The sequence below is a fragment of the Epinephelus fuscoguttatus genome, linkage group LG1, assembly GCF_011397635.1.
Source record: "Epinephelus fuscoguttatus linkage group LG1, E.fuscoguttatus.final_Chr_v1".
NCBI lineage: Eukaryota > Metazoa > Chordata > Actinopteri > Perciformes > Serranidae > Epinephelus > Epinephelus fuscoguttatus.
Window position 1 is genome coordinate 16,721,111 of NC_064752.1, and position 26,636 is coordinate 16,747,746.

At 41.4% G+C, this 26,636-nt stretch overlaps 1 protein-coding gene across 2 annotated transcripts in view; it reads right to left on the minus strand.

Moving 5' to 3' along the window:
* Positions 1 to 16,625, minus strand: part of asic1b (acid-sensing (proton-gated) ion channel 1b) — a 237,842-nt gene extending 221,217 nt beyond the window's left edge. Inside the window, exons 1-3 of one of the 2 annotated variants that reach the window (XM_049575106.1) lie at positions 16,350 to 16,625; positions 14,841 to 16,072; positions 2,011 to 2,206 (exon numbers count right to left, since the gene is read on the minus strand). In XM_049575106.1, coding sequence (XP_049431063.1) covers positions 2,011 to 2,206; positions 14,841 to 15,202 — 558 coding nt within the window. In that variant the 5' untranslated portion in view covers positions 15,203 to 16,072; positions 16,350 to 16,625. Of the gene's footprint in view, positions 1 to 2,010; positions 2,207 to 14,840; positions 16,325 to 16,349 lie in introns of those variants that run through there. The other variant, XM_049575101.1, reaches the window with a different exon arrangement.
* Positions 16,626 to 26,636: the final 10,011 nt, after the last annotated feature.

A 26,636-nucleotide genomic window follows, 5' to 3' on the forward strand; every position in this document is an offset into this window, starting at 1 on the left:
CAGACAATAAAACAGCAGACGCCATTAGGAAAATGAAAATGACGATAACCTAAAATGTGTCATTGTATTGCATTACAGCCCAAACATTTACTGTATGGTTGAGAGTCACCGCATTTATCAGCCCCATTTCCGGCAGCAGTAAGGAGCCATTCCCAGCAAACAAGCTCTGATGGCACACTGTAGGCCATGCCCAGCACCACACAGCAGACACATTTAAATGGTGAAGAAAGTCAAACATCTAGCTACAGAGTTCATTTTTTACAATGAATTTTCCAAACTTTTCAGTAACTTTTCCATAATATTTCACCCTATTTCCATATACATTCCCAGCATCAACTAGCTGTATATCCCAATATAGCACATATAGGTAGTCTGCAAAATACCAAGGCCGTGCCTCTTACAGAAGGATAGAAAACCAAAGATTCTGTAGATGTCAGTGCAATCTGACGTGTCTGAATTCTAATTTTGTTTGAGTTTAGTTCTTATTAAACAAACATTTGGTTTATAGACATGTCTAATAAATGTTTTACGACTTTACCTAAACCTAAGCGTCTGCAATAACTTGGGTTAGTTGCTGTCATGCCCTTTCAGGCTTCTCCCATCCAGGTAAATTAATGACCCAACACACTAGCCATTGCTTATCCGGACATCGATACATATATGGATGTCTGGATATCTACGTGTATCATGTGACACTACTGATCTTTCAACCGTCACGCAGTGCAGCACTAGATGTTAAATTAGTAAAACAAGGAACGTATTTTGCATGATGCTAGACAGTTTGTGGATTCTTAAGAAAAGGCCTGAAAAACAGTTTTTGTACCTTCATAACTTCTCCAGGAATTTCAGGACCTTGGGACGGGACCTCTGCAGCTAATTAAAGAAAATAACTGCAAATGTTCTCTTTTTTTCTGTGCTAAGTCAATGTTCCTAAATTTTCTGATGTCCAGCAAAATATGAATTCTATTATCCATCAATCGCATGTGTGTTACACACAGGATAAGACAACTGTGCAGGTTTTGTTAGTGTTAATAGGCAGACATGACAAAAAATGACTACAAGAGAGCACATACCTCTACTAAATGCTCTATCTCACAATGTTAATGACAGAGAAAAGTAATCTGTGAATACGCCCTGTGATTCAGATCCGCTCCAAAATTTAAAAGGTTCTTCTTTGGCCCATGCTACACCCTTTCACCAAGTTTGATTAAAATCGGCCAGTATCTTTTCTGTGATCCTGCCGACAAACAGACAAATAAACCAACAAACTGAACTGAGAACAGAACCTCCTTGGTGGAAGTAACAAGGTAAACCCCGTGTGCTTCAGACAGCTTAGTGTTTTTTTTTTCCTGCTGCTGTATCTGATGAATCCATACACTGTACAATAGATATAAAGGTCACACAGGTTCCAGGTAATAACTGGATGTCTGTAACCATCCCATAGATGAGAAAAACAAACACTCTCAGAAAATCTCCCCGAGCGACTGATTTTTTTAGGGTCTAACTCATATCCAAAGTTTTATAACACTGACCCAGGGTTCAGCAACAGACCTAGTTTTAATCTTTTATGAAAGCATTGCTCAACCTTTCAGAGACTTAAACCAGCCTGCTAAGTCCAGTGTGCAGGGTATTGCAGCAGACATGTACAGTACATGCTGCATATCAACACACTAAGATGTACACTCAGCAGCCCTTGGCCTGTGTACATAAAGGCTCGTCACGTCCTGAGGAGGGAACAGAGGGATTTGGACGGATGAAGCTCCACAGATTGAACCAAGGATAAAAATGATGCTATACAACTCACTACCTTATACTGTTACATCCTGCCATATCATTTCCCAAAAGCAAACTTCAGCACTGACTGCTCAACTGAGATCATATTATATAGATGTTACAATAAAATTTATCAACGCTGACCTTGTATTACAAACATGCTCAGTTGACCCTCGTCTTGGCAGGACTCAGCTGGCCCCTGCAGAGGACATTTAACTATTGACACGCCTGACTCACCACTTTGAAGTCTTCGGCACTGCACTCCATGCCTCGGTAGTAACAGGAGAGCAGCATGTCCTTGATGTCGTGGCCCGTCCGGTCATAGAATTCGCGCATGTTGAAGGGGCGGGGCTTGTAGTTGTCGAAGTCAGCCCTCTCCTTCAGGATCTGCAGGACATTTTCCTCCACAAGGTGCGGGTCCCGGATCTCATACCTGGGCAAGAAGGTTCTGGACTTAGTTGACATGGACATGAGGTAGCACATTCATAAATACAGAGAGATGCACTAATAACCATCTATTTATTTAGGGCAGCCCAATTTTGTTTCTTTTAACTGGGATCACAAAGTCAGCTAGTGCAATAAACACATTGCTAAAGGTTGCGATATTGCACATTATTATAATTTCTGAGTTAGCTGAAAGAGACTTTTTGATAGAAAACTGCCTTAAAATGTATCAATCATTCTTTTATTATGGATGCCTTCTGTGATCAGTTAAAATAATGTTAAAATAAAGCATTTTTTTGTATTTTAGCAATATACTGAGAGCAGCAGAAAGTAATATTGTTATCCCAAATTCAACAATGTCATTGCATATGGTAAAATTGACTCATATTGTGCAGCCTATATCAATTTTTCTTAATTCTGGCATTAAACAACATAACCGTCTTTAAATTTTATGATTACATGACAATGTTTTCTACTGTTTTCTCTAAGACATTAATGTAACCTCAAAATCAAGTGTAAACTTTTTTATAACTTCTCAGCAACATAATTATATTCATAATAGATTTTCTTTAAATGGCTTGCTTCAGAATGAAAACTTAGATATTAACAGAGTTCAAATGAAAATAGCAAAATTAATTTTCATGTACTGTAATTCTTAAAAGCCAGTCTTCAACCACAAAACCTTAAACTATCCATGAAAGAGTGACAAATAAAAATGGCTTCAAGGGATTCCCACAGACAGCAGAGCAAGCCACAACTTCAGCTGTACCTCACTTCAGTGCATTTAAAGAGTTTGGCAGGCAACAAAGCGATTTCGCCAGGACAATTGGGATTTACATGTAAAAAATTAATAGAGAAGCAACAAAAAGAGCATATTCGCCCTCTAATTGAACAAAAGGTACACATGTGGATGCCAGCTCTCCCAGACCTGCAGTTAGCAAGCTCTCACAAAATTATCCACATGCTGTCTGAAACTGGCAGCCTAGTTGTGGCATGCCTGCCACCATGGGTGGCGCTGAGTGGGAGGAAATTGCTCATTATACAAAGGATGGGAGTATTTCCTTTCACACAATCATATTAATCATTCTGCCAAATAATTAGGATTAACTGTGGTGGCAAAGTGTTTTCACGTAGTAAGCATAACAGTGTTCATAATGCTGTAATTCAAATCCTCCGCACTCCGGAGAAGAGTACTGGGACCATTTAACATTTAAATCAAAGCGAAACACTTCACAAAGCATCTGATACTTTTATTTCAAGGGCAAATCAGGTGTATCATGTAGAGAAGCTTGCAAAATGTCTCTTGTTTCTTGCACACTAACACGCAACATAGTATGAATCATCTGTCTGTGTCAACACACATCAAACTGAAACTTAACTACAACTCATAGAAAGAAAACACCGGGGAAGTCATTTATGACATGCCTCCACTTGACAACCCACCATCAACCTCCAGCACCTGCTCACAGCCATTCAGAGATATAAATTAACCTCAATTAACTAGTGTGGCCCTGCTTGGAGAAAAGACGCCCGTTGATGACCCCTGCTGAGCAATGGCCCATCAGTGGTACAAGCATCCAAATTATGGAGTGCTAAGATTAAGCACTACTGACAGACACTTATGAGAATAATTACTTAGGACACACAGAGTCTATCAGAGTGAGCAGCACTGTAAAAGATTGCATAATGGTTTTTTGAATTAACTCAGCAACAAGGTAGTCGGTCTTTCCATTTCTTCCAAATTATAGTACTGCAGAGTAGTAAGGGAAAAGGTTTTAATGTGAGGTCCTAAATTTGTGTGTAATGTGAGCGAGCAGCAGTCGTCTTGTAATAGGGTTCCTGTATTGTGTTATTGTAATAATTTTGGACAACTCAATTCACATTTGCAAACATGAATAAGCCAAAGCCAGGGAAACGAGAATTAGAATTGGGAACCATGAGAGACAGGGAGAGACAAAGGCATACCCTTCTCCCCTGACAATAAATCTGGGAATGACTTTGTGGACAGTGACAGCGGAGTTGTTTCTCATGGATATGGGCACTATTTCAAACCGTAATTGGTGGTAAATCTTAATGGATTTTTTTTTAATTCCACAAGGTCAAGCTTTGTCTGTACTCATGAACAAGATTTTGTCCCTTGATGATGGGAATAATGGAAGTTGATCCATGAATAAAAAATGAAATATTACATTATTTCTTTTGTGAGCGCTTTCTTAATATTCAACCGGCGATGTATTTTCAACTCGTGTCCCAACCAAATTACAAGAAATCTAATATGTTCCAGCATAGCTACAGTGTTGTTTACCTGAAACAAACAGAGTGAAATAAAATATTCACCATGTGAGACAGTATGTGCTGTAATTTGAAATGAGGACCTGTTTCTCTCCGCTGTGCTCATGACACCGAAGAGAGATGGGAATCGGTCATGCTTCATGTTGAATGGAGTTATTAGTGCTGTGACAGACAAGACTGGGACTATTGTTCAGAACAAGAGTTGAATTGAATGCCACACAACATCGTTGTCAAATTCAGCAATGCAACATGAAAGATCAGGTGTAACACAGCACCTGAGAGCAATTAAATGCTTTGAGGATGTGATAGATATTTCACCAGCTGATTACAAAGACAATTTATCTAATCAGGGTTCATACAAACATTACAAGATGAAATTCAAGGATTTTCAAGTACTTTGTCAAGCACATTTTTTCATTTTCAAAGACTTTACTCAAAGCAAATCATTTTCAAATAATTTTTTTAATATAAGTAAATGATGTGATCAATGTCTCTTTTCAGTGACAGATTACCTAGTTACTACATATTATTAAAAAAAGGGAAAATCATCTTTAAAATTATAACATCTGAAATGGTGAAAGGAAACAATGCCACATGGAACTTCAGTTTCAGCAATGCGTTTACATGGGCGAACCTCTGAAACGAGAGGAAAACAAATCACAGTGAAAATCAGTAGGCCTATTTGCAAAGCTAAATAGGTCTACTGTTTTTTCCGGGGGTTTTAAAATGGAACAGCAGCTTAATTAAGAACTCCAATATGCTATTTCCACGGTCTGAGAAAGTTCAGTCAATATTTGTGAACATGAGCTACCCTCTCTCAAATCCAGAAACCAGCAAAGTCTGTCAGTCAGAAAAGTCTCAAACCTGTGATGCCATCAAGTATAAAGTCGAAGCTGCTCCACAGACAATGCACGGTAGCCCGATTTTGTTGTGTGCTGTAGTGTTCTTAGTTGAGAAAAAGAAAATGTACCCATACACTAAAACCATTCCTCTGGGTGAAGGGTTGGGAATTATCTTTTGTGTCCACCTGCTACAGTGGCTGGTGGATTCCAAAATCTATCAGCTGCACCTAAGCTATACAATGGCAGCAAAAACCCTGGTCATAAATGTGCACAGAAAATACTAGGCTGATGGGTCCAGTAGTATGCAAGATTAGCTGAAGAAAGAAATATACATATTAACACAAACTACCAAACTCAAAAATATTGTCTGACAGACAACGTTGAGGGCTCAAAAACCTCATAACTTAATTAATAATTTAATTAATAATTCAATAAACGACAAAGCTGAAATATCTTTCATTTCAGACTCTTTAAGCAGTTTGTTTGACAAAGGGACTATTTTCAATACAAATATTAAACAGTCACTATCACACCTATTAAATACTATGTTTGGGTAAAATATCAGATTGCCATGCACTGTTTAACATGTCTGCCTCTAACTTTCTCCACAAATTCAAAGCTGTTTTTATTTCCATTCTCCCTGATTATGTTTATGAAAGTGTGGTATTTTAGACCTCCATTAAGTGTGACAGCTATCTTCTTTTAAATTACCTTAAATTAAATAGATAATGAACTCAAGAAAGGCTATCTATTCGTGGCTGTCCCTAATATATCCAACTATTGTTAAAATTGTATCAAGGCAAATAAGGGTTACTTGGGGTTAATACTGAACTGCAGTTGTGTGTGAATGTGTGAACAGATTATGCACTGTAAATGTGTGACCTGACTGGCTTCACTGTATTAATTAAATTGTTTTTGAAAAGGTTCATTACCAAGAGAGATGAGTGGGTTCTCGCTGGAGTGACAGCAGCTCTGAATAGAGTTCAATTAAATCTTTTATTAAAACATGAAAACAGACTAACCTTTATCATAAAATGTCCTCCCCATATCCTTCGGGAATACACAATGCATTAAAGGGATAGTGCACCCAAAAATGAAAATTCAGCCATTATCTACTCACCCATATGCCAAAGGAGGCCCTCATGAAGTTTTAGAGTCCTCACATCCCTTGCGGAGATTGGCGGGGGGAGCGGCCAGCACACCTAATGGCTGACAGCGTGTCGTTGGCATTGCATTTGCATTTGAAACAACTACACCACCAGGTTTCCAGTGCTCGACTCCGGTATTCTGCGGCTGGCTGAAGCTCATGAGCTGTAGCAGCTGCTTCATCCAGTAGCCTGAGTTCCACGTCCGTATACTCGGGCTCAAACAAATACGGCTCAACAAAGAAATGCTTTTCCTCCTCAGTTTCAAAGTCTTCAGACATGTTGGGCTGTCCTTTGCTAAAAGACCGTAGTGCAAATTATCTTTTAGCTACTGTGGTTACTGTTGTGTCCCCCTGCGGTGCACGTGTCACAAGATGTAAGCATGGGTAAGCAAAGCTCATGCTGTCACTGGTCTCGCGCAAGCGTGCGCACGTGAGTGCAGAGCAGAGAGAAGCAGTCAGAGCTACAGGCTACAATGAGGCTAAAAACAGAGTTCATATGATGTTTTTCTAAACAAGTTTTTATGTCGCGGCTTCAGGACACTTGGATCACTACGAATGAGCATGTTGGAGATATTTTGTGGCTTCAATTTTGTGTTCTTGGGCATTAGTCTGGGGCGCCGTCAGTCATTAGGCGTGCTGGCCGCTCCCCCCGCCAATCTCCACAAGGGATGTGAGGACTCTAAAACTTCACCAGGGCCTCCGCTGGCATATGGGTGAGTAGATAATGGCTGAATTTTCATTTTTGGGTGCACTATCCATTTAAGCGTTTTAAAATGCTTCAAATGATGACATTATGCAGCAAATAAACTATACTATGTGTTATAGAGAAGCAGCATGTCCATGTTGTTGTAGAGTTAAGTCAGTGTAGAAAAGTAATTAATCCCAACTTTGTTATATTTTACAGTTAAAGTTACTTTACAGATTGTGATGTACTGTTTCCAAGGCACTAAACCTTCACCAACTTCATTGTCAATTGGCTAGATACATCAAAAGATGCACTCGTAATTGCAGTCAGTTAAAGGTCTACTGTGTAGGATGTAGGGGCATCAATGGGTAGAAATGGTATACAGTATTCATAACTATGTTTTCATTATGTTTATATCTACGTACATCTTCCACACAGTCTGCAATGTTGTGCTACATCAGCTGAGAACAGACAACTCATATATTGGCTCAAGGCAGGGCCATTTGTGTTTTCACGTTGACAAATGTGGTTCTCCTACACACTTGGCATGTTTTGAACCCTCACCATTAGATGCCACTAAATCCTGCATGCTGTGTCTATCCACCTTATTCCTGAGGGCACTATTGTTTAAATGATTATGTGCGCAACTTCCAGTGAGATAGCTGAAATAGCAGTAAGCGAGTTAGTCCCAGAGACTGTCTGTGGTTAGTCCCAGTGGCTACTCTTGGTAGCCAACCCTGGTTCTTTTCGAACGAAATTTGCCTCAGTTTAGCAAACATTGATTTATTTTTTAACAAATATTTAACCGATGTAAAATTAGCATTAAAAAAAATGCTAAAATGACGTTGCGGAGCTCTGGTACCTGTTGCACTGTCACACTAACAACCAGTCTAAGATCATTTTTGTCTTCAGCAACTGTGTGTCGAACATGTAACCAGAAAAAAAAGGGATTGTTCCTGTTGCCAAATGTACCACTGATAATGAGAAATAAAATCACAAGAGTTTCACCAGACACAGCAAAAAAGTATTAATTCCAAATTTGCAGAAGAGACAGACTGAAAGGTCATAACTCAACATCAGTACATGATATCCATCTTTCCCCGTCTGACTTCATTCTCAACCTACATTAGAAAATTGCTCGTTATAAAATAAACTCAGCAACATACCTTGAAATAAGTATTTAGTCATTAGGGCTGAGAATGTGTTACTGATTTACCATACTTCCTTTATGTCATATAAATGTGCATAATGAATGCCAAAAGTAGTTTCTTTTACTACTACTTTATATAACTATAACAAAAGTTGCTGCTAAATTCAACATCATGTTTTACTCAGAACAGTTTTTAATAAATCAGAAGTTAAGAAAGCGCGTTAACCGCGTACTTAACGCAGACGAGTGGAGGATTAGCTGGGAAACATCACATTTATTCACTTAAAGGCGCTGTATGTAAGCAGTTACTGCACTCAAATTCAAAATACTGCCGCGAGTCGTGTCCGCCCCCCTCCCCTCCCCTACAGATTCAAGGTTGCTAGACAGCGGCACGCTGGAGACTGATTTGTTTGCCCACGGGCGGCTGCTGTGGCAGAGCTGTGTCACCGCATCCTTGATCTTCGGTTTTCCAGCGGACCATTCGAACAAGTCCGGCTTCTCTGCTGCTAACGCTGCTGCCGGGATACAGCTGAGGAGGAGCCGGCTGCAAATGCTATGTACCGGGACACTGCTAACGCTGCTGCCAGGATACAGCTGAGGAGGAGCCGGCTGCTAAAGCTATGTACTGGGACACTGCTAATGCTGCTGCCGTGCTGCTGTAGCTCAGTCGTCACTGTAACTGATGCTGAGACTCTACTGACTGCGTGACTGGTAGACGGCAGTGGGTGGCGCAACAGGCCAAAACACAAATTCAAAACATAAATATGATTTGCAGACTGCAAAAAAATTTTTTAGATGCAAATATTCTGGCTGTACTATTGCTGTCGGTGAGATCAGTATGTTATACGAACATTATTCCTTAGTCTCTGTAACATATTAGGAGGATTTTACGACTATTTGCTTTAGATTTCTTACATATAGCTCCTTTAACACGGAGCTACAGTTAATACTGAATTATGTTAAATGTTTGCCAAATGTGTTAGTATCTCTTAATAAGTCATCAGAAATCATACATCATCATTAGAAGGAGCAGATGTTTATCTTAAGCTATCTCGCAACATGTTAAAGTTAACAACGTTTTGACGGAGCAAGGCAGGCTAATTGCTAGCATGCTCGGTTGAAAAGGAAAAAAAAAAACAATTCTTGGCTGTCGGAGATGGCTTTGAGATGGTATGTTCACATAATCCTGTTTGAGCTATAACAGGTGGTGTGTTCCACGTTTTATTTCCCAATTGCTCTTGAAAAGAAGAATAGAGTACTGTAAGCAAACTGTTACCATTGGAAATTGCTGGTTTCGGTTCAGCGCCGGAAGTTGCACCCACAATTCATGCAAGGTGTCATGGGGGCTAGGAATAGGGTGGATAAGCACAACTGATTTACCAATACCATTGAGAGGAATGGTGAGCCAGTGTCTGGATATGGTTCATCTGGGGACCTGAATATGTCAAGTTGAATCACACAGGCTAGGTAATGACTGAAAATGTTGTATCTTGGATGAAGAAAAACAAAGCACAGCCCAAAAGTAGTTCAGTGTTGTGCTGCATGCTGTACAGATTATAAAGCCCCATGTGGCAAATTTGCGATTTGTGATATTTGGCTACATAAATAAAACTGACTTGACTAAGTTGTCCCACACTGGGACTACATCACTACATTGTCACGCTTTGTTCTAATAAGAAGAAACAGGCTGTTGTTGTATATTCTCAACTTAATTGAATTGTATCCCGAGCCTCTGTCTTATAAGCAACACAAAGCTGCCAGGAGAGCACTTAAGACACCATGCTCAGATCCCCGAGTCAGGAGGCTTTAGTTGAAGCGCATACAATCACAATAATATGGGTAGATTTTTAATATTGCCCTGCCACTGCTCCCTAAAGCAATCACAGCAAACTCACTGCGTAGGGGCGGGGGTAACTAAATTGGATTATGGGCCACAAGCACTTTAATTTTCTTGCGGGAACTAAAACGAATGAAGGAGCATCCGCATCACTTTGCCACCTCCCTCAGAGGAGCGAGTAAATACTAGCAACTGCTGATTTTTAGAGTGAACTTTGACAAGTGTGGCTGTGGCAACAAAACTCACTCAAGACTTCACACCATCAGTAAAAAAAAAAAAAAAAAAAAATCCCCCAAAGCAGTTCATGCTCCCATTGTGTTACGTTGAGGTTAATACCACAGACTGTGTGACACAACAATGAACACATCTTGATATTATCTCAGGTAATTATCCAATTAGTGCTAATTGAACTTATACACTACAGAGGATCGGATTGTTTGTGCAGTGTCCTTGAAAATGAATAACTGCAATGAGTAGCAGAGTTTGGATAATCGCATCTTAATGACTATGCACCTGTGACACAGCTATTATGCCACTTTGGACGAGATCATAGAAATGCAAAGTAGGGTCGCCCAGAGGTGAAGCAAACCCAAACAAATCTCTGTTTTACTGAAAAGAAATCACACAAACGAATCAAATACACAAAATGAAGTAATAACATTTAACGCCTCGCCTCTTTTTAAAACCTTGACCTAACACTAAACTGCCTACTTATGTCTCTCCAGTGATAATCTTCTCTCTGATAAACAATCACAATATATAGAGTAAATGAAAATGAACCCAGATTTGAAAAAATCAGCTTTAGAAGCAACTCTTTGGTTTCGTATTTTCAGCATGATGATCTCGCCTCCCTATGTCCTCTCCCAGGCACTTTTTAGACCAGTAAAATCCCGATTAGGGCCTGTGATCTTGCTGAGCCACATAACTCGGTCAAAGTTATCGAGTGTTATATTTTGTGGCACCTTACACGCCACTTATGTGAATTTAAAGCATGTTTGCAAGCTCAGGAAACATGTTTAAGCTTGAGAACTGTGTAAGCAGAAGACTCGCTTCTCTGACTTTCATGAGCTGATCCAACACATTTTGGCAGCATACGCCACATAACCAACACCTTTTTCCAAAATGACCTTTCTTTTGTTAATTATCATTTAATTGCCCTTGCGACATAATAAAAATAAAACTGAGCAATTTACTTGTAATGTTCTGCACTGCCGAGTGTGACTTTAACCTGCAGGAACACAATGAGAAAGTGATTTATTTTTTTGTGGTGCAGAACTTGCTGGAGTGGAGTGAGTTAAGGTGAAGTAAGTTACTAGTAGCTCAGCTATAAACTTCATAGCATCTAACTGTCTGGCATCGCTGCAAGGGTGGATATTGCCTCTTGCTTCCTCCTGAGACAGAGATGGACACAGACTCACAGCCGCATGACACTTTGTTTTTCTTCTGCAATTTTCTAACAAAACCCGCAGCGTGCTGTCGCCTGATATCAAGAAGCTTACCACTGACATGTTTTCCACCCAATCAATGTTTAATTTAAAAGCAGTGTCTACAGGAAACACGAGGAACTTTTTATTGACAAGTTAGATTCAAGTTGTTCCCTATTCCTTTGTTTTCTCCTCCAACGTCTCCATCACGAAGTACTTTTTATACCTCTGTGAGACTGTCAGAGAGAAGCATGCATTGTCTAAGTACCAAGGTCTGAATGGGCGAAAAGTAGGGGGACGTCTCCCCAACGCCCAAACGGAACAGTGGGGGCAAGAAACAGTGAGAGATGTGAGCGTGTTAATCAGCAGCACAACTCTGTAGCTTAACAAACAGCACTAATTACACAAGGATAAAGACTTGTTCATCACACAGCTTACGAGACACAAGTTAATTGCCTCTGCTTGCAGTCCTCCCTCTCCATCTAAAGTCAGCTCATTCCAAAGTCACTTGGAGCAAGAGCCACCGCTTTAATTTGTCTGTTTCCTCTCTCTTGTTCATTCAGTGTTTTTGCCCTTATTTCTTTGGGTGCATCTCCCTTCTTACAGGATATCTAGCTGAACCTGCACTACTAAATCAAAGAGTTGGAAGCCTATGTTGATATTTTAATGGTCTGCCATTACAGCTGACAGTACAAACATGGTGAAACAAATCGGCGTAGGATGTAAGCACGCTGGTTGAAATCTATATCATACAAAGCACAAGAGCTGCAGCCCCGAGCTATGGAATCTATTACTTTCCTTAGAGGTTATCACCTGTAATATGGATGCATACATAGAGGTCACAGAGCAACGATATTCAGAATGAAAACAGAGAATTGGATTTATGTCATTCTAGCACACCACAGAGGTGCTCTCCAACTGTGCCTTTGGCTGCAGAGCTGTGTGGATCAATACGCTAAAAATACACTGACTAATGTGTTCAAGATGGTATTTAGACGTGTTTGTATGTAGTAGGCCTTTTACTTCTGCAGGGACCGGTGTCTGTGCTTGTGTGAATGTAACAGCTACAGCTGTGAATACAGAGTCAAGGACGGTTATCTGTATTGTACTGGTAAAACGTGATTGGAATAAGATGTGTGGCACAGAAAAGTAAAAGTGAAGAAATCTGAAGTCAAAAGTTTCGACAGTCAACGGTGAGCTTGTCATGGCTGCCGAAAGACTAAATGATCAAAGCAGAGCAGAAAGCAACAAGTGTAAAGGGAGGGGAAGGCAGTTGTGAATCACACACGCACACACACGTCTCTCCACACTTTGTCAGCAGGGGATTTAAAAATCTACTTGTCTACTTATCCAGTATTGAGATGTTCGTATCACATGAACTGTAAAATGATGAGGCAAGGAATTGCACCGGCGGCATTCCCCACTTCATCCTTTTATATTAACCACTTAGAAACAGATCATCCATTATCTGCTACCTAAGGGATTCACATGAGCTGTGATCAAATGTGTTCCTTCTCTCTACTTTTTTAATCAAATACTGTATCAACATATTTTGCCAGATTGATGTTAGGGGTATATTTCATGTTGGAGCATACGGTTTCATAAATACAGCAGCTTATGGGCAGTGTGGGTTTCAGCTGACATGATCTGTAATGTCACTACATTATTAAATAACCAACTCCACTGCTGAGCCTTTCCCCCGCTTTTTATAAAACACCTTTCATCTGTACCCTTTTTTTTATTCTCAATTACCTCAGGCTAAGGTCAGTCCAAGTTCATATTCACTGGGAGCCTTAAAAGGTTTTGCATGCCTTGTCCATGTTGTTTGAACATCTCCTGGTGGCCTGACAGTGACAACCAGTGAGACAGGTGTTAAAACACTGCTTTGCACTTCCATGTGACATGTAAGCTCTCATCTGAGACAATTCAGACATCAGAGAAAAACTAAAGTAACAATCCCACAAGGCTACTGAAACTAGGGTTGGACGATGTGACGGTGTATGCGGTGCGACGGTATAAATGAGTCCACTGTTACAGATTTGGCAATAGTGTTTCTACTGTGAGAGCAGCTCAGGGCTGGCTAAGTGACAAATCAGGACTGGATTCTTGTGTCATCTTGCAATTCATGTGCCATCTCCTAAATCAAGCTGCTGTGCAGACGTGGAGGAGAGTGAAGTAGGAAATACAGAAACCTGTAACACTTGAAAGGAACCTTAAAGCTTCCATTTTGAGAGAATTTTAGAGTCTTTTATTTTTAACTCAAGTGTTTTCTCATGTGAGGCAGCTGCTTTTTCATTTTTATGGCAGTCCCAAATAAATGACGCAAATAATCAAACATGATGAAGTACAGTATGGTCATTTTAAGCTATTCTTAACTGAATATACAGAACAATTACTGTAGCATAATATATACCTTTACCATGATTTAAAATGGCATATATCCCAACAGAAGATTTTGGCCATATCGCCCACACCTACTGAAAACCTCCTCCTCTTGTACCTTGTAGATTTAAACTGCTGTGCCTAACAAGTAGAACTGATGATGACCCTGATGAAGGCCACAGGCCGAAACGCGTCGGTCAATAAAGTTTCTTTCCATACCACAAGTGTTGCTGGAGCTCTTTTGCCATTCTTCAGTGTTTCCTCACTTTCCAAGCACCTTGTGAATCGGTGAAGTTGTGCCAGAAACCACTTTCTACCCTAACAAGTAGAGCATCAGCATATTTCCATTTACAGAATATCTTTAGAGGGAGTTTCTGTATTTAGTCAGTGGATCCGGGGATTTAGTGATTTAATGGTTCTCAATTCAATTTGTTAGAATAAAGAATAGTCCGGTTTCTAGATAACTGCAGAATGTACCCAATTTAAAAATGTACTGTTTCAGCCAAATGCTTCAATCTTGTGACTGTTATCTCATATTGTGCAGTGGGCACAATCAAATCCTAAATCAACAAACACTAAATCATCACAGATAGGTTTCCCAGAAGCAAAATCTTATCATCCAAGCAGCCTGTGAGCCTGTTTGGGAGTCTGTGTTGTGCATACTGGTTTGTTTCAGCCTATATGATAGGAGAAATTGACTGTTATTGGTGAGGTAGGTTGAAAAGATCAGGAAATCTCGACTAAGAGAGCACTTCATCATTGTCAGGCTTTCCTGTGACATAATGCATACCAACAGGTAGAGCTTCTGTAGGCTACACAGCCCTTAAGGAGCAAGTAAAGTATATGGGAATCAGACACACACACCTGCCGTTGAGCAAGGCAAGCAGCTCCCCAGCATGGTACAGGTCGTTGCGCGTCACCCGGCTGAAGCGGAAGGAGTTGAGGTTGCAGAAGGTGACAGAGGGGAACACAATCTGCGGAGCCGCCACCTCGTCCAGCTTGGTGACATGAGGGTACTGGAAGTAGAACTGCACCCGGTCCACGCACACCATCACCAGCACACCCAAGGAGCTCAGGAAGAACAAAATCCACAGGGTGCGCTTGATACACATCCGCTCATAAGTGAACATGTGCGAGATGCCATGCAGCGTGGACCTGCTGGCGAAAACTTCAATAGGAGCCGGCCGCTTGTAGTCCATGTCCTCCGAGTCCGCTTTGAGATCCATTATGTCCCCGGGATGAGTTTAGATGAATGAAGGCTATGGGATTGCAAACGGAGGAAAGTGGCTTTATAGACAGGCAGACGCTTTATTAATGGCAAGGAGGTTAGTGTCTGCAAGTTCACGCCCTTCTACGCATGTATTTCTCATGCAGTCTGTGTGAGATGTTGCGTCACTGACAGCCGGCAAAATACCCCGACATTCAGAGCATTTTATCCAAGATATCCTCAAAATACCCGGTCCTTACATGAAAACACTTGGAGAAAGTATGGGGGAAAGCGTGTGTAGTACCTCGGCTGGGGTCACACTTCCATAATAAATAGCCCGGTGTGGAGCGCGCATGGATAGATGCCAACGCTGTCCTCTCCTCGCACACTCCTGTAATATCACCGAGTTGGTATTTGGCTTCCACGCTCAAAACAAAAAGCAAAAGCACTGGGCAGGTCTGCAAAAAAAAACACAGAGCACGGTCGAGGAGGAAGAAAACAATCGGACAAATCACCACGGCGAGGAAAAAAGGGAAATCTGAAAGAGAAAATCAAAGCGGCGGTGTGTTCTCTGTGGCAGAGAGTACACTGGCTACATGGCTTTCTCCGCTCTTCATATGCAATCCCAACACGTGCAGAATAACAAATAGCAGGCTGATTTCTCGCCCGTTAGCGTCTTAAAAGCAGTCGTCGGGGCGTCCGGGGTTTTTTCACAGCCAGCATAAACAGCTGCATCACAGGGGAGCTGGGTCTGTCAGAAAGCTGCCTCGGTGCGCCTCTGCTCGCTTGCTTGCATCCATCCCCTCCTCCGAGCTTCCTCCACAACAATGCAGGGATAATTACTCCGGTGTCGTTTGGATCCCCGCTGGTTTATTCTCGAATAAGTGTTCTGGAAAAATAAGTGTACCAGGTGTAAAAAGAGACTGAAATGCTCAGCGTTGTGGATTCAGGGGGAAGCCACCTCAGGGGTGGTCACGGTTTGCCGGGATCAATTAAATTCGCCCCAAAGAGGAGAGAGCAAGGATAGGACGGCATGTGTTTTACACCGGGTGACGAAGTCTAACGTCGGTGTCACTTTAGCAATGTATGTGTTTAACCCAGAAGCCTGTACTGCGTCTACAAATTCAGCTATGACGATACACTGTGACTCAAATATTAGTCATTACCTTCACAACCGCTGGATTCCTCACTGCGTTTCTCCGGCAGTCCCCCGAACTGAACTGACGTTAGCTTAAATGGTTAAAAACTAGCTAGCATCAAGTCTGACTTTCGACGGGTAAAAGTTGCTTTTTTCATTTATCAAATAAATAAACTATAAATTTGGCGACAAAACGTTCCTTGTCATTAACACATCATTTAAAGTGAGTTAAATTACCTGGTTTTTCAAGTTAAATTAGCTCGGCTAATAGCATTAGCTAAGTGAGTACGACCGAATTCTAACCGTTAAGGTGTAATGGAAAATTTGGTAAATGTCAGAATACAGCTAATGTATGGTGGCCCTTAAGGGTCAAACGCACAACAACATTGCTCAAAAATAGACTTAAACTAATATTGGTAGCTTAAGTTAGTTTTTAATTTTAAGCTTTGACCTGAATCAAGCCATTGTAATCAACCTACATTTTTACTTAAAGGATATTAACCCCAAAATAAAGAGTTCTTTTAGCTGTCACTACCATCTGTAGTTCTCTTGTGGCCCACTGAACTAAATTATCATCTGATAAAATTATATAATATGATTTAAAAAAAAAAAAAAAAAAAAATCTAAACTAGTTTTGCATCAAAGTTTACTTTCTCCGATTTTTATTTTATAAATGATGACAAAGCTTTTCCTCATCATTTGCAGGAGAGGTTAAGTGAGTTATCGTGCTTTCAAACCTGCCCTGTTTGGTTTGGTTCAATCGAATTCAAGTTTGTTTGCCCCCCAAGTGCAGTTTGTTTGGGCAGGCACTCGGGTGCGCACCAGAGCCCCAGACCCTCTTGAAGAGGTGGTCTCGGTCCAGTTACAAACGAACTCTAGTGTGGTTCATTTGTGGTGAAGCGTGTTCTGACCTCGATCCGAACCAACTGCAGTCACATGACACATTGTTTGGGTTAAACATGAGCATGTTACAGTCCTGGAAAATTATTAATGTGCACCTCCTCCTTATTAATGTGCACCTCCCCAATGTGCACATTGTTTTCTAGTTGGAGCCGCGCCTCGTTTTCAAACTGTATGGTTTGACTAAAATGAACAATGACAGCAATATAGTCCACGATGAGCAGCGCTAAAATCAACCTGTGTAGTTGTCCCTCCATTGTGACGTTAGAAAGTGTCACATTTATCTTGCAAGTGTACTCTTCTTCAACGTTTTGTTTACTTCCTGGATTTTTCCCCCATGGAAATTCTGACCAATCAAGAGCAGCTTTCTCGCGCAGGCATTTGATCTGGTCCATTTGTAAATGCTGCCGTGAGAACACGAACCAACTCTAGGCAATTATGTAAGTTTGTAACAAAATCAGTCCCTGATTCAGACCAAAGCAAGACAACTCTAGGTCTGAAAGCACCCTTAGATTAGCTGATTTCTGTCAGGGCTGTTAAAATGCCGACCACTGTAATGTAAAGTAAGGTTACAGTTGTAATTAGCTAATGTAAGGCGGCTCTGAAGTGCAAAGCACACAGGAAACAAACATTTCAAAAAACACAGGCTAAAATAAGATTCACATTTTGCATATTACAAACCATTTTTTATGATGTTTTTGGCATTTCTACTTTATCTGATAAAGAGAGAGACGAGAAAGAAAAGACAGGGGGATGACATGCAGCAAAGGACCCGGGCAAGAGTCAAACCTGCGCTGCTGTGGTAAGGACTCGGCTTTGAAGGTCAAGTGTGTAGGATTTAGGCGGATATACTGGCAGCAATAATAACTTTATTTTCTTTAGTGTATAATCACCTCAAAATAAGAATTGTGTTTTCGTTACCTTAGAATGAGTCGTTTACATCTGAATAGGGAGCAGGTCCTCGTTCATGGAGATCACCATGTTCCCCACCACGTTTCTACAGTAGCCCAGAATGGACAAACCAAGCACTGGCTTCAGATAGGGCCATTCGCATTTTCATGTCAGCCACCGCAGTCAGAAGCCCATCTGTGATGAGCAGGGTCAAAAAACACTGATTTGTGATGGGAAATTGTTTTATTCAGTGTTTTTACTATTTAAATCACCAGGTCTGTTTGTTTTGAAGAGGAGGAGACCTCGGTAGATAACTCGGCTTCTGGCGAAAACCACTTGAACATCTGGATCCTACATTATCAGAGAAAAAACATGAGCACATATGAGCATGTGGTGGGCGAGCAGCCCATCTTTAACACTCCAAACAGCATCTGTGCAACACTGATTTATAATGTGTCCTGAATTTGTCAGTTAATTGTTGGATGGTGTTGACAAATGGATTTGCATTTTTCAGATTTTGTCAAATTGCTTTCATTTACTTGTGTGAATTCCCTACAGGAGAATAGCAATTTTTATGATTTTTTTTTATACTGAAAAACATCCAAAGTGTGCTGTTTATGGTGCCAATGGTTAGGATAAGATTTCCATTTGTTTTTTATATATTCAGTTGACTGCAATTACACATGGCTTAGCACACTGGCATTTTTTTGTACACAGCGCTAGTGGTGATGAAGTCTGTCACATGGCTTTTGACTGTGTTCATGTGCAATTTTTAAATGGAAAAGCTTGGGAAGTTTAGATTCATGTAGTTTCTTATCCACACACTGCACTAGCTTGGGCTAAATTCAAAACAGTGAACACTGAGTCAGTGTAGTGGCTGGTTCTTAGGGACAGAAATGAAAAAAGGAAGAGTTGCAGCAGTGTTATAGTTAAATTCTGTCCTAACAGCATACTGTGCAGGTCTTGAGCTGACTGAACAGAGGGGGGCACTTGCCTAGCTTGAGGTGGATGACTCCCTTTAAGGCACAGACATACTGTAGTTTAATAAAGGTTTCCCAAAAAGGGCACTTTAGCACTTAGAGGTCCGCTCACTGGAGGAACTTAGTGCTCACATGATGTCTAACTAAAAGGCAAAAACAACCCATAAGAAAAAGATGAGCGACACATTACATTTGCCATAGATATGTAGCAAGACATTACATATATGTTAATTTTTAAAAAAAAAAGTTATGTAACAGTAAACAAGAGAATTTTAAAAGTTCAGGACAAAGTAATGTGCTTCAGGATAATTAACCACTTCAAAATCATTCAGCAGTGCTAATGATGCACACCTGCGCATACTCACACACATACTTACTGTACATATCTGTACACAAATACACATGTACTGTTATGCAGAAACACACACTGGATGTTGTCGGTCCAGATGTAAATTTCTTGCTTAAACAAATCCTCACAAACACTTACACATGCACATACATCTAGCTCTGCACACATAGATTTACACAAATATGTATTACCTGCATACATGCTGTATACACGCATGCACATACCACACATACACCTTCACACACAGTTATACATGGTTGCACGCATGCACACAGTTGTACACAGGCTCACACAAATCCCTGAACAAATCTATTTTCTCTCCTGACCAATTCTCTGTAGTTGACTGAATGGAACATCCAAATATGTCAGAGTGACTGAGTGAGCCAAACACAGGCAATAAGGCAGATGTGTCGCAAGACTGCCAGTGCCAAATCTGTCATAGAAACCGTATTGCCAAGAGGCGAGGGGAGCTCACCCATGAAATTGTTCATAATGCGTCCATAATTGCCATTTGCCATAGTATTGACTGTGACAATGTGGCAGTCATCTATAAAGCCGGCATCTTATATTGATCAGCAGTGCTGGGAAGATGAGCCATGCTCCGTTCCAGTGAGGTGATGTGAATTCTGGGTAGACGCTGCGCAACCGTGACACACATGGGTTTGAAATTACAGTAGATATTAAATTACCGGGGTACATTCTGATAGCAGGTGACGGGATGTACGGTTACCCAAATTTAGCTTTTGACATGGCTGTTTGTTCATGCCACAATGATGCTGGAGTGGCTCGCTGAGAGGTTACTTCTATCCATTTACATTATTCTGAAGAATATGATAGTGTAATGCTCCTCACAGGTACCTGGATGAATAAGCCTCTCAGACAAAGCCGTTTTTCAGTGCAGCTTTCTTTGCAGGCAGCTCTTTGGATCAGCCAGACTTTCCTGCTGTCCAGGCCTGCTTATGAATACATTTCCATCCATTGGCACCATGAAAGTGGCTCTTTATTTTACAAAAGACATTTTGAAAGCTCAGAAGTCGAAAAAGAAAAGTCAGATTTATTGGCAGCACTTGTTCTGTTCTCAGAGGGGAGAATTACTTACACTAAGAGATTATCAAGTAAAAGGTATTGCACAATCTAGCAGTTATCTCGGTGATTCAGTAAGAGAGTCTTTGCAGAGTATATTTTATCACAGTGATCAGGTGTTATGCACTGAGTCTAGCTTTTATTTCCAAGGTACATTATTTGTTTGTGTAAAGGCACAATACTTAATTAAAATGTTAATGCCACAGTTGTTCTAAGCACAGAACTGGAGCATGCCACCCCTACCAAACTGATTACATGGTTTTTTAATACAGTTGCAGACTTCAGCTACCCAAGTTATTAAGGTGGTTTCAATCAGTAGTTTTTGTAAAAACAGGAGAACAGGGCTTTTTTCAATTACTGTTAGCTAAGGGGAAAAAAAGTACTGAATACCTTTCATTGCAAGGAATGGGGAGGGAAGAGGCATGTTTTCAATAAGCAGGAAAGCACTGAGGGGCACTGAGAAAAAGAGGGAGCAAAATGCATTAATGACAGCTAGCCCTTTGTGTACACTTCCACACGGACATAAGAATACGAAAAGGAAAGACATTAGAAGTTTCCTGTCACCGTGCTCCTATAAAATAACTTGTTTTTCCGCTGGTGATGTGCTTATCAGCTATTCCACATGTTGAAGAGCGCATCACATCTCTGAAAAACTGAGCTGATTTTAGCTTAAAGTATGAGAGGAAGCCGTACCAGGGAGTGAGTACTTTACAGGCAGCTTTAAAGGGATAGTGCACCCAAAAATGAAAATTCAGCCATTATCTACTCACCCATATGCCGAGGGAGGCTCAGGTGAAGTTTTAGAGTCTTCAAATCACTTGTGGAGATCCAAGGGGAGAGGAGGTAGCAACACAACTCCACCTAATGGAGGCTCACGGCGCCCCAGATTCAAACGTCCAAAAACACATAATTGAAACCACAAAATATCTCCAAACTGCTCATCTGTAGTGATCCAAGTGTCCTGAAGCCCCCAATGCGGAAGTGGCAAAAACTCCAATTTATTGGACGACCACTCGACGCTGGTTCTAAAACAGAGTCAATCCCCATAGACCCCCATGTTAAGATGCCTGACATTACAGCAGAAATAAACATGTTTACTGCCTGGTACAAAAAAAAACAGTTTTGGTCTCTACAGCTAATTATTTACGTCTTCATGACAACTGTACAGGGGTGAATTTTTTTAATATAACTCACCTGTTTACATTATATTAAACGGGCACTGTGTAGGAATTTCTCCCATCTAGTGTTGAGATTGTATATTGCATTTAAACGGATAGTGCACTCTAGAGCATCACTGTTTCCAATGCGTATTGCAACAACGGTAGCTGCTGTGTACCAAAAAGCTATGATAACATTGATGAAACCATGTCATCCGATGCTTATTCATTCAGGCTCCTACACAGACACACACGACGCGAGTTGACAAACCCCCTCCTCACCATGCTGGCTGTGTTTACAATGTAGGACTGTTGGGGTGGGTGTAAATCGAAACAAACCAATCACGTCTTGTCTTTTGACAACTGACAAGTGGCTCAACCTCACACACCTCATCCCTCTCCTCGCAAGCGTCGCTTAGAGCTGTTAGCGACCAGCGCCGCTAACAGCACTAACAGTGCTAACAGCTGTTAGCGGCAGTGGTTGCTAACAGCAGCTAACAGCTGTTAGCTGTGATTCTCCTTCAGCAGCTCTCTCCACCTGGGAAAGGCTACCCCAATTTTGACCCTCGTTTTTTTAAGTTGCCGGTCACGTTGCCTTTTTTCAAATGCACCGGCACTTGTGACTAGCCTGCTTGCTGATGATTATCATCACTCTACCTGCAGACAGAAACCGGAAACCGACAAGTGAAAACACGAAAGGCGATTCCATATTTCTCAAGTATGTCCCTGTACGTACCTGTATTTTCAAGATGGCGCACGTACATGATGAGACACCGGTCTCAATGTATATGTAAATGAGAATTTCGGAGCTTACAGACATACTTAGATACGCTGATGGAGGTAAATACACATGTGCTAGGACACACTTTTGACTGCAAAATTTGTTTGTCTCAAAGAACTGAAATTGTTACACATAGTGCCTTTAAGGCCCAAAGTCACGTTTAATTTAATGGCGGGGCCTCCTTGTGTGACAGGCTGTCTGCAGGGTGTCGCAGCACTCTGTAATTCTGAACCACTCCTTGGTCCTCAACAGCTCTACCATCTCATCTAAATATGGTCACTTCTGGCTCCAAAAACCAAGATGGCGATGGCCAAAATGCCAAACTCGAGGCTTCAAATCTGCGGTCCACAAACCAATGACTGACGTCATAGTAGCCAAATCCCTTATTATAGTATTCAGTCTACGACTCTGACAAAAGCTGCAAACATTAGCATACCTGGTTTACTAGTCTACTACATACATTTCTTTCCATCCAAAGACAAAGAGCATGAAATTAACTAAATACATTATGTTGTAGGTTAACTACATCAGTTCCGTCCTGCTCTTTGGGATATACTGTATATTAACTGTTAGATAATGCAAACTGTTTCAATACCGATCGGCATATTGTTAGGTTTATTACATACCGTTTACAGGAATATAGCAGAGCATATGTATGGAAAACTGGCTCATGTTAGCACAGGGGCAACAAGAGGTTTTTCTCCATAACACTTTGTGAGGTCGAGTCTCCTTTAATATTTCATTTGGATTACACTACTGGTGAGAGTAGGTTTACACACATGGGAAGATTATCCAATCTCTCCACTCCGTTCCTCTCCTCCCCTCTCTCTTGTGTCCTCCTTTCCTTTCAGCTCACTCCATGCAGATTGGCTTCTACTTTGGCCAAGGGTATGTCGTGTGCCAACCAACTCAGTGGGAGCTGGCAGGGAATATGAATACACTCAGGGGTCCCATTGACAAGTCTCTTTAGTTATCATTGGGCAAGCAGGACACAGAGGGAGCAAGAGGCTCTTGACCCTGATGATTTGAGTCTGTTTCCAGCCCACACCTATATCTGGCTTCCAAGCAACTGTTGTCTTGGCACAGGTCCAGAGGATGACATCATCAGAAGGTGACAGACAAGGTTTTCATAGACAGATGGTCGTTAGATCTAATAATGACTATCTGCAGGTTCCAGCCCAGACAAATGCATACTATCTAGTGGGCAATGATCATTATCAGTCAAGGACGTCTTTATCGACATCAGGGGAATTCATCAACAGGAAGCCTCAATAGCCTCAACTGCACTATAGCTCTTTGTGACGCATTTCACCGAGATGCCTTTCCTTCAAGTGATGTTGTACTTAGGCATTTGCAACTTTGTCAGGGTAATGCTCCTCAACTCCTCTGGCCCTGTAAACTGCTATTATGCTCCTCAGTGAATCCAAGAGCAAACCATGCCAGGCTAATGCGCAGCAGGAAGTTTACAATCCTCCATGCATTTAATTTTCATGGAGGCAATTGCCAATTCTTGAGAGTTCCTTTGCACACCAAATTATAGAACGATAGTTACTTTGATAGAAAATGGCCAGTCTTGCTTTGATTCTCAAGTCTGACATGTGCCTTCGGAGGAATTTGGAGCCGTTTCTAAAAGGTAGAGCTATTATATCTCAAGCCACTTTGATATCAGCATCTAGCAGTTGGCACAGATGAAGGCAGTGGCAGAGGAGGTATTCAGATCTTCCTTAAAGGGACAGTTCAAAAATACAAATTGTCCTCTTATGTAGTGCTATTTATCTATCTAGATTGTTTTGGTGTGAGCTGCTGAGTGTTGGAGATATCGGCCATAGGAATGTCTGCCTTCTCTTGAATATAACAGAAATAGGTGGCATTCAGCCTGTGGTGCTTAAAGTGCCAAAAACATATATTTTCATATATTTGAAAAACTCAACAGCAATGTCTCTGTCCAGAAATCATGACCCACCTACTCAAGGTAATCCACAGACCTTGCTGTGAGCAGTTTCATGGAGGAAGTATTTTTTCTCTACTGAACTACACCCGCCAATTGTACCACAACCCGGTCTCACTCTGAAGTCGTCGAAATCAGGCACTTGGGCAGTGACTTGCAGCGTCAGACACCAAGAAGAAAGGTGTGCTTTAAGGGGCCTCGCAGGGTAATGCCGGATTTCCACTGGATGCGTGTCCGTTGCGGAACGGCAGCACTGGTTATCCGCTGCGTGCTCCGCCGTCCGTCAATACCCACCGGCTGCGTTTGTTGGACAGAGCGGTGCAGCTCTGCCAGAAGACATCTCGGTGCACTGCCATGATTAATATCTCCTCGTCCATGGTGTCAACAGGGTGAAATGACGTCTGAAAACCTCTGACCTGTTGACTTCAGGCCTGCCTCTGCCCATTATGTAGTTTTCAAGGTGTAGTGCAGGGAAATATGATCCGCCGTGAACACTGTGTATTTTATTTTGAAAATTAAACGGATGTTTTATTTTGTTTCTGTGCACGACTTCCTGCCCCACACGATCTGCTCTGTGTTAAATTGCTGCGTTGTGCTCCGGCGTCCAGCAAAAATAGAAGTCCTGCGTACCTGTTCTGGAGGGCTCCGGAGTGCCGCAGCTGTGACGGAGCCGGAACACAGCACAGCCACAGCCGGTGGAAACACACACATTGACTAGAATTGAATCCACAGACGCAGACGCAACCAACACGCATTTGGTGGAAATAGGCCGTTAGAGGGAAACATGGCAGGACAAGTACGAAGGTTAAAGTGACCAAAGTCAGAGTGGGTGGGTGGGCGGGAGTGGTGTTGGATGGGTCCAACAAACACTGACTTTCACCTGGGAGGGCAGTGTTCGCATCCTGTAAGATTCTAAAGCCAAACCCTTTTGTTTCCCAAAAACCTAACCACGTGCTTTTGTCGCCTAAACCTAACATGTTTGTTGTTGAAGGAAAAAAAACGGCAATTCGCAGTGTTTAACATAGTGCTTTTATTTTGAAAGAGACTGTATGTAAATGTTAAATTTCCTCTGAATACGGAAGTGTATTTTGACAGAAGACAACGCATGTAACAGAAAAACTTGACACGGCGTCCCAGAATGTCAACAACCAACGCACCCAGGGTACCTTGCACGCCGAATCTGGACGTGGAAAGACCATGACCAAACGTCAATATGTGACGAAGTTTAAGTGAGAATGTGTTGCATGTCATCGTGCAGGAAGAAGGGTGCATCTCAGCTAACATCACTGGACTAGTTCAGCCCAGTTCAGACCAGATCACTATGAGACAAAACTGTTTATTTAAAGTTCCCCAGGTAAAAGTACTCATTTTGCAGAATGGCTGGTTGCTAAATAATAAATTACTGGATAAAAATCACTGATGCATTAATGGGTTCATCACTTTAATGTCTCAGCTTGCAAAGGTATAGCTTATTTAAATACTCTGGCTTGCTTAAGATAGAAAAAATTATCATAATTTATTATTTGATTTGAAAATTGTAATAATAATGCTTAATCTTCAAAGTGACTTAAGCTGTTATATAAATGTAGTGGAGTAAAAAGTACAATATTTACCCGTCTGATGTAGTACAGTAGAAGTATGAAGCCTACAATGGAAATACTCAAGTTCTGTAAAACTGTACTAGAATAGAGTAAATGTTGGCTACTTAGCTACATCCAACCACTGGATCGAGTAGGTGGTAGAATGCAGTTTGTGGGTGCGGAGGTACCACCTCTTAGAGTGGTTGATTGTGTGTGAACATGGGTTATTCATCTGTGTCTGCAGTTCAATACAGCATCAGGTCTCTCCGCTGCAAAATTGATTCTCAGCCGCTGGAAGAAAAGTTTTTAGAATCATCATCCTCAAACTTTGAGTACTTTCAGCCTCAGGCTCCATCCACGATGAGTGCCATGAGATATTTGGAGAGCTGGTGATGTGAGACCTTTGCACTTACTTTACACTCACTGTGGTTGACATTTTAACAAATCGAGAAGGCAGGCAAAACCAGTGAAATGTTCCAGTTAATGTGCTGTTGGAAGTATTTTGGCTCACAGGCAGATCCTCTTTCAGCACTGACGCAGAGAACAACACAGAGACATTTGCGTTTTAGATTTTAGAAGGTAATGATCGCACGACTTCGTTAGATTTCTCACGAGCAAAACATGCTGCTCACAACTGCTGCTAATT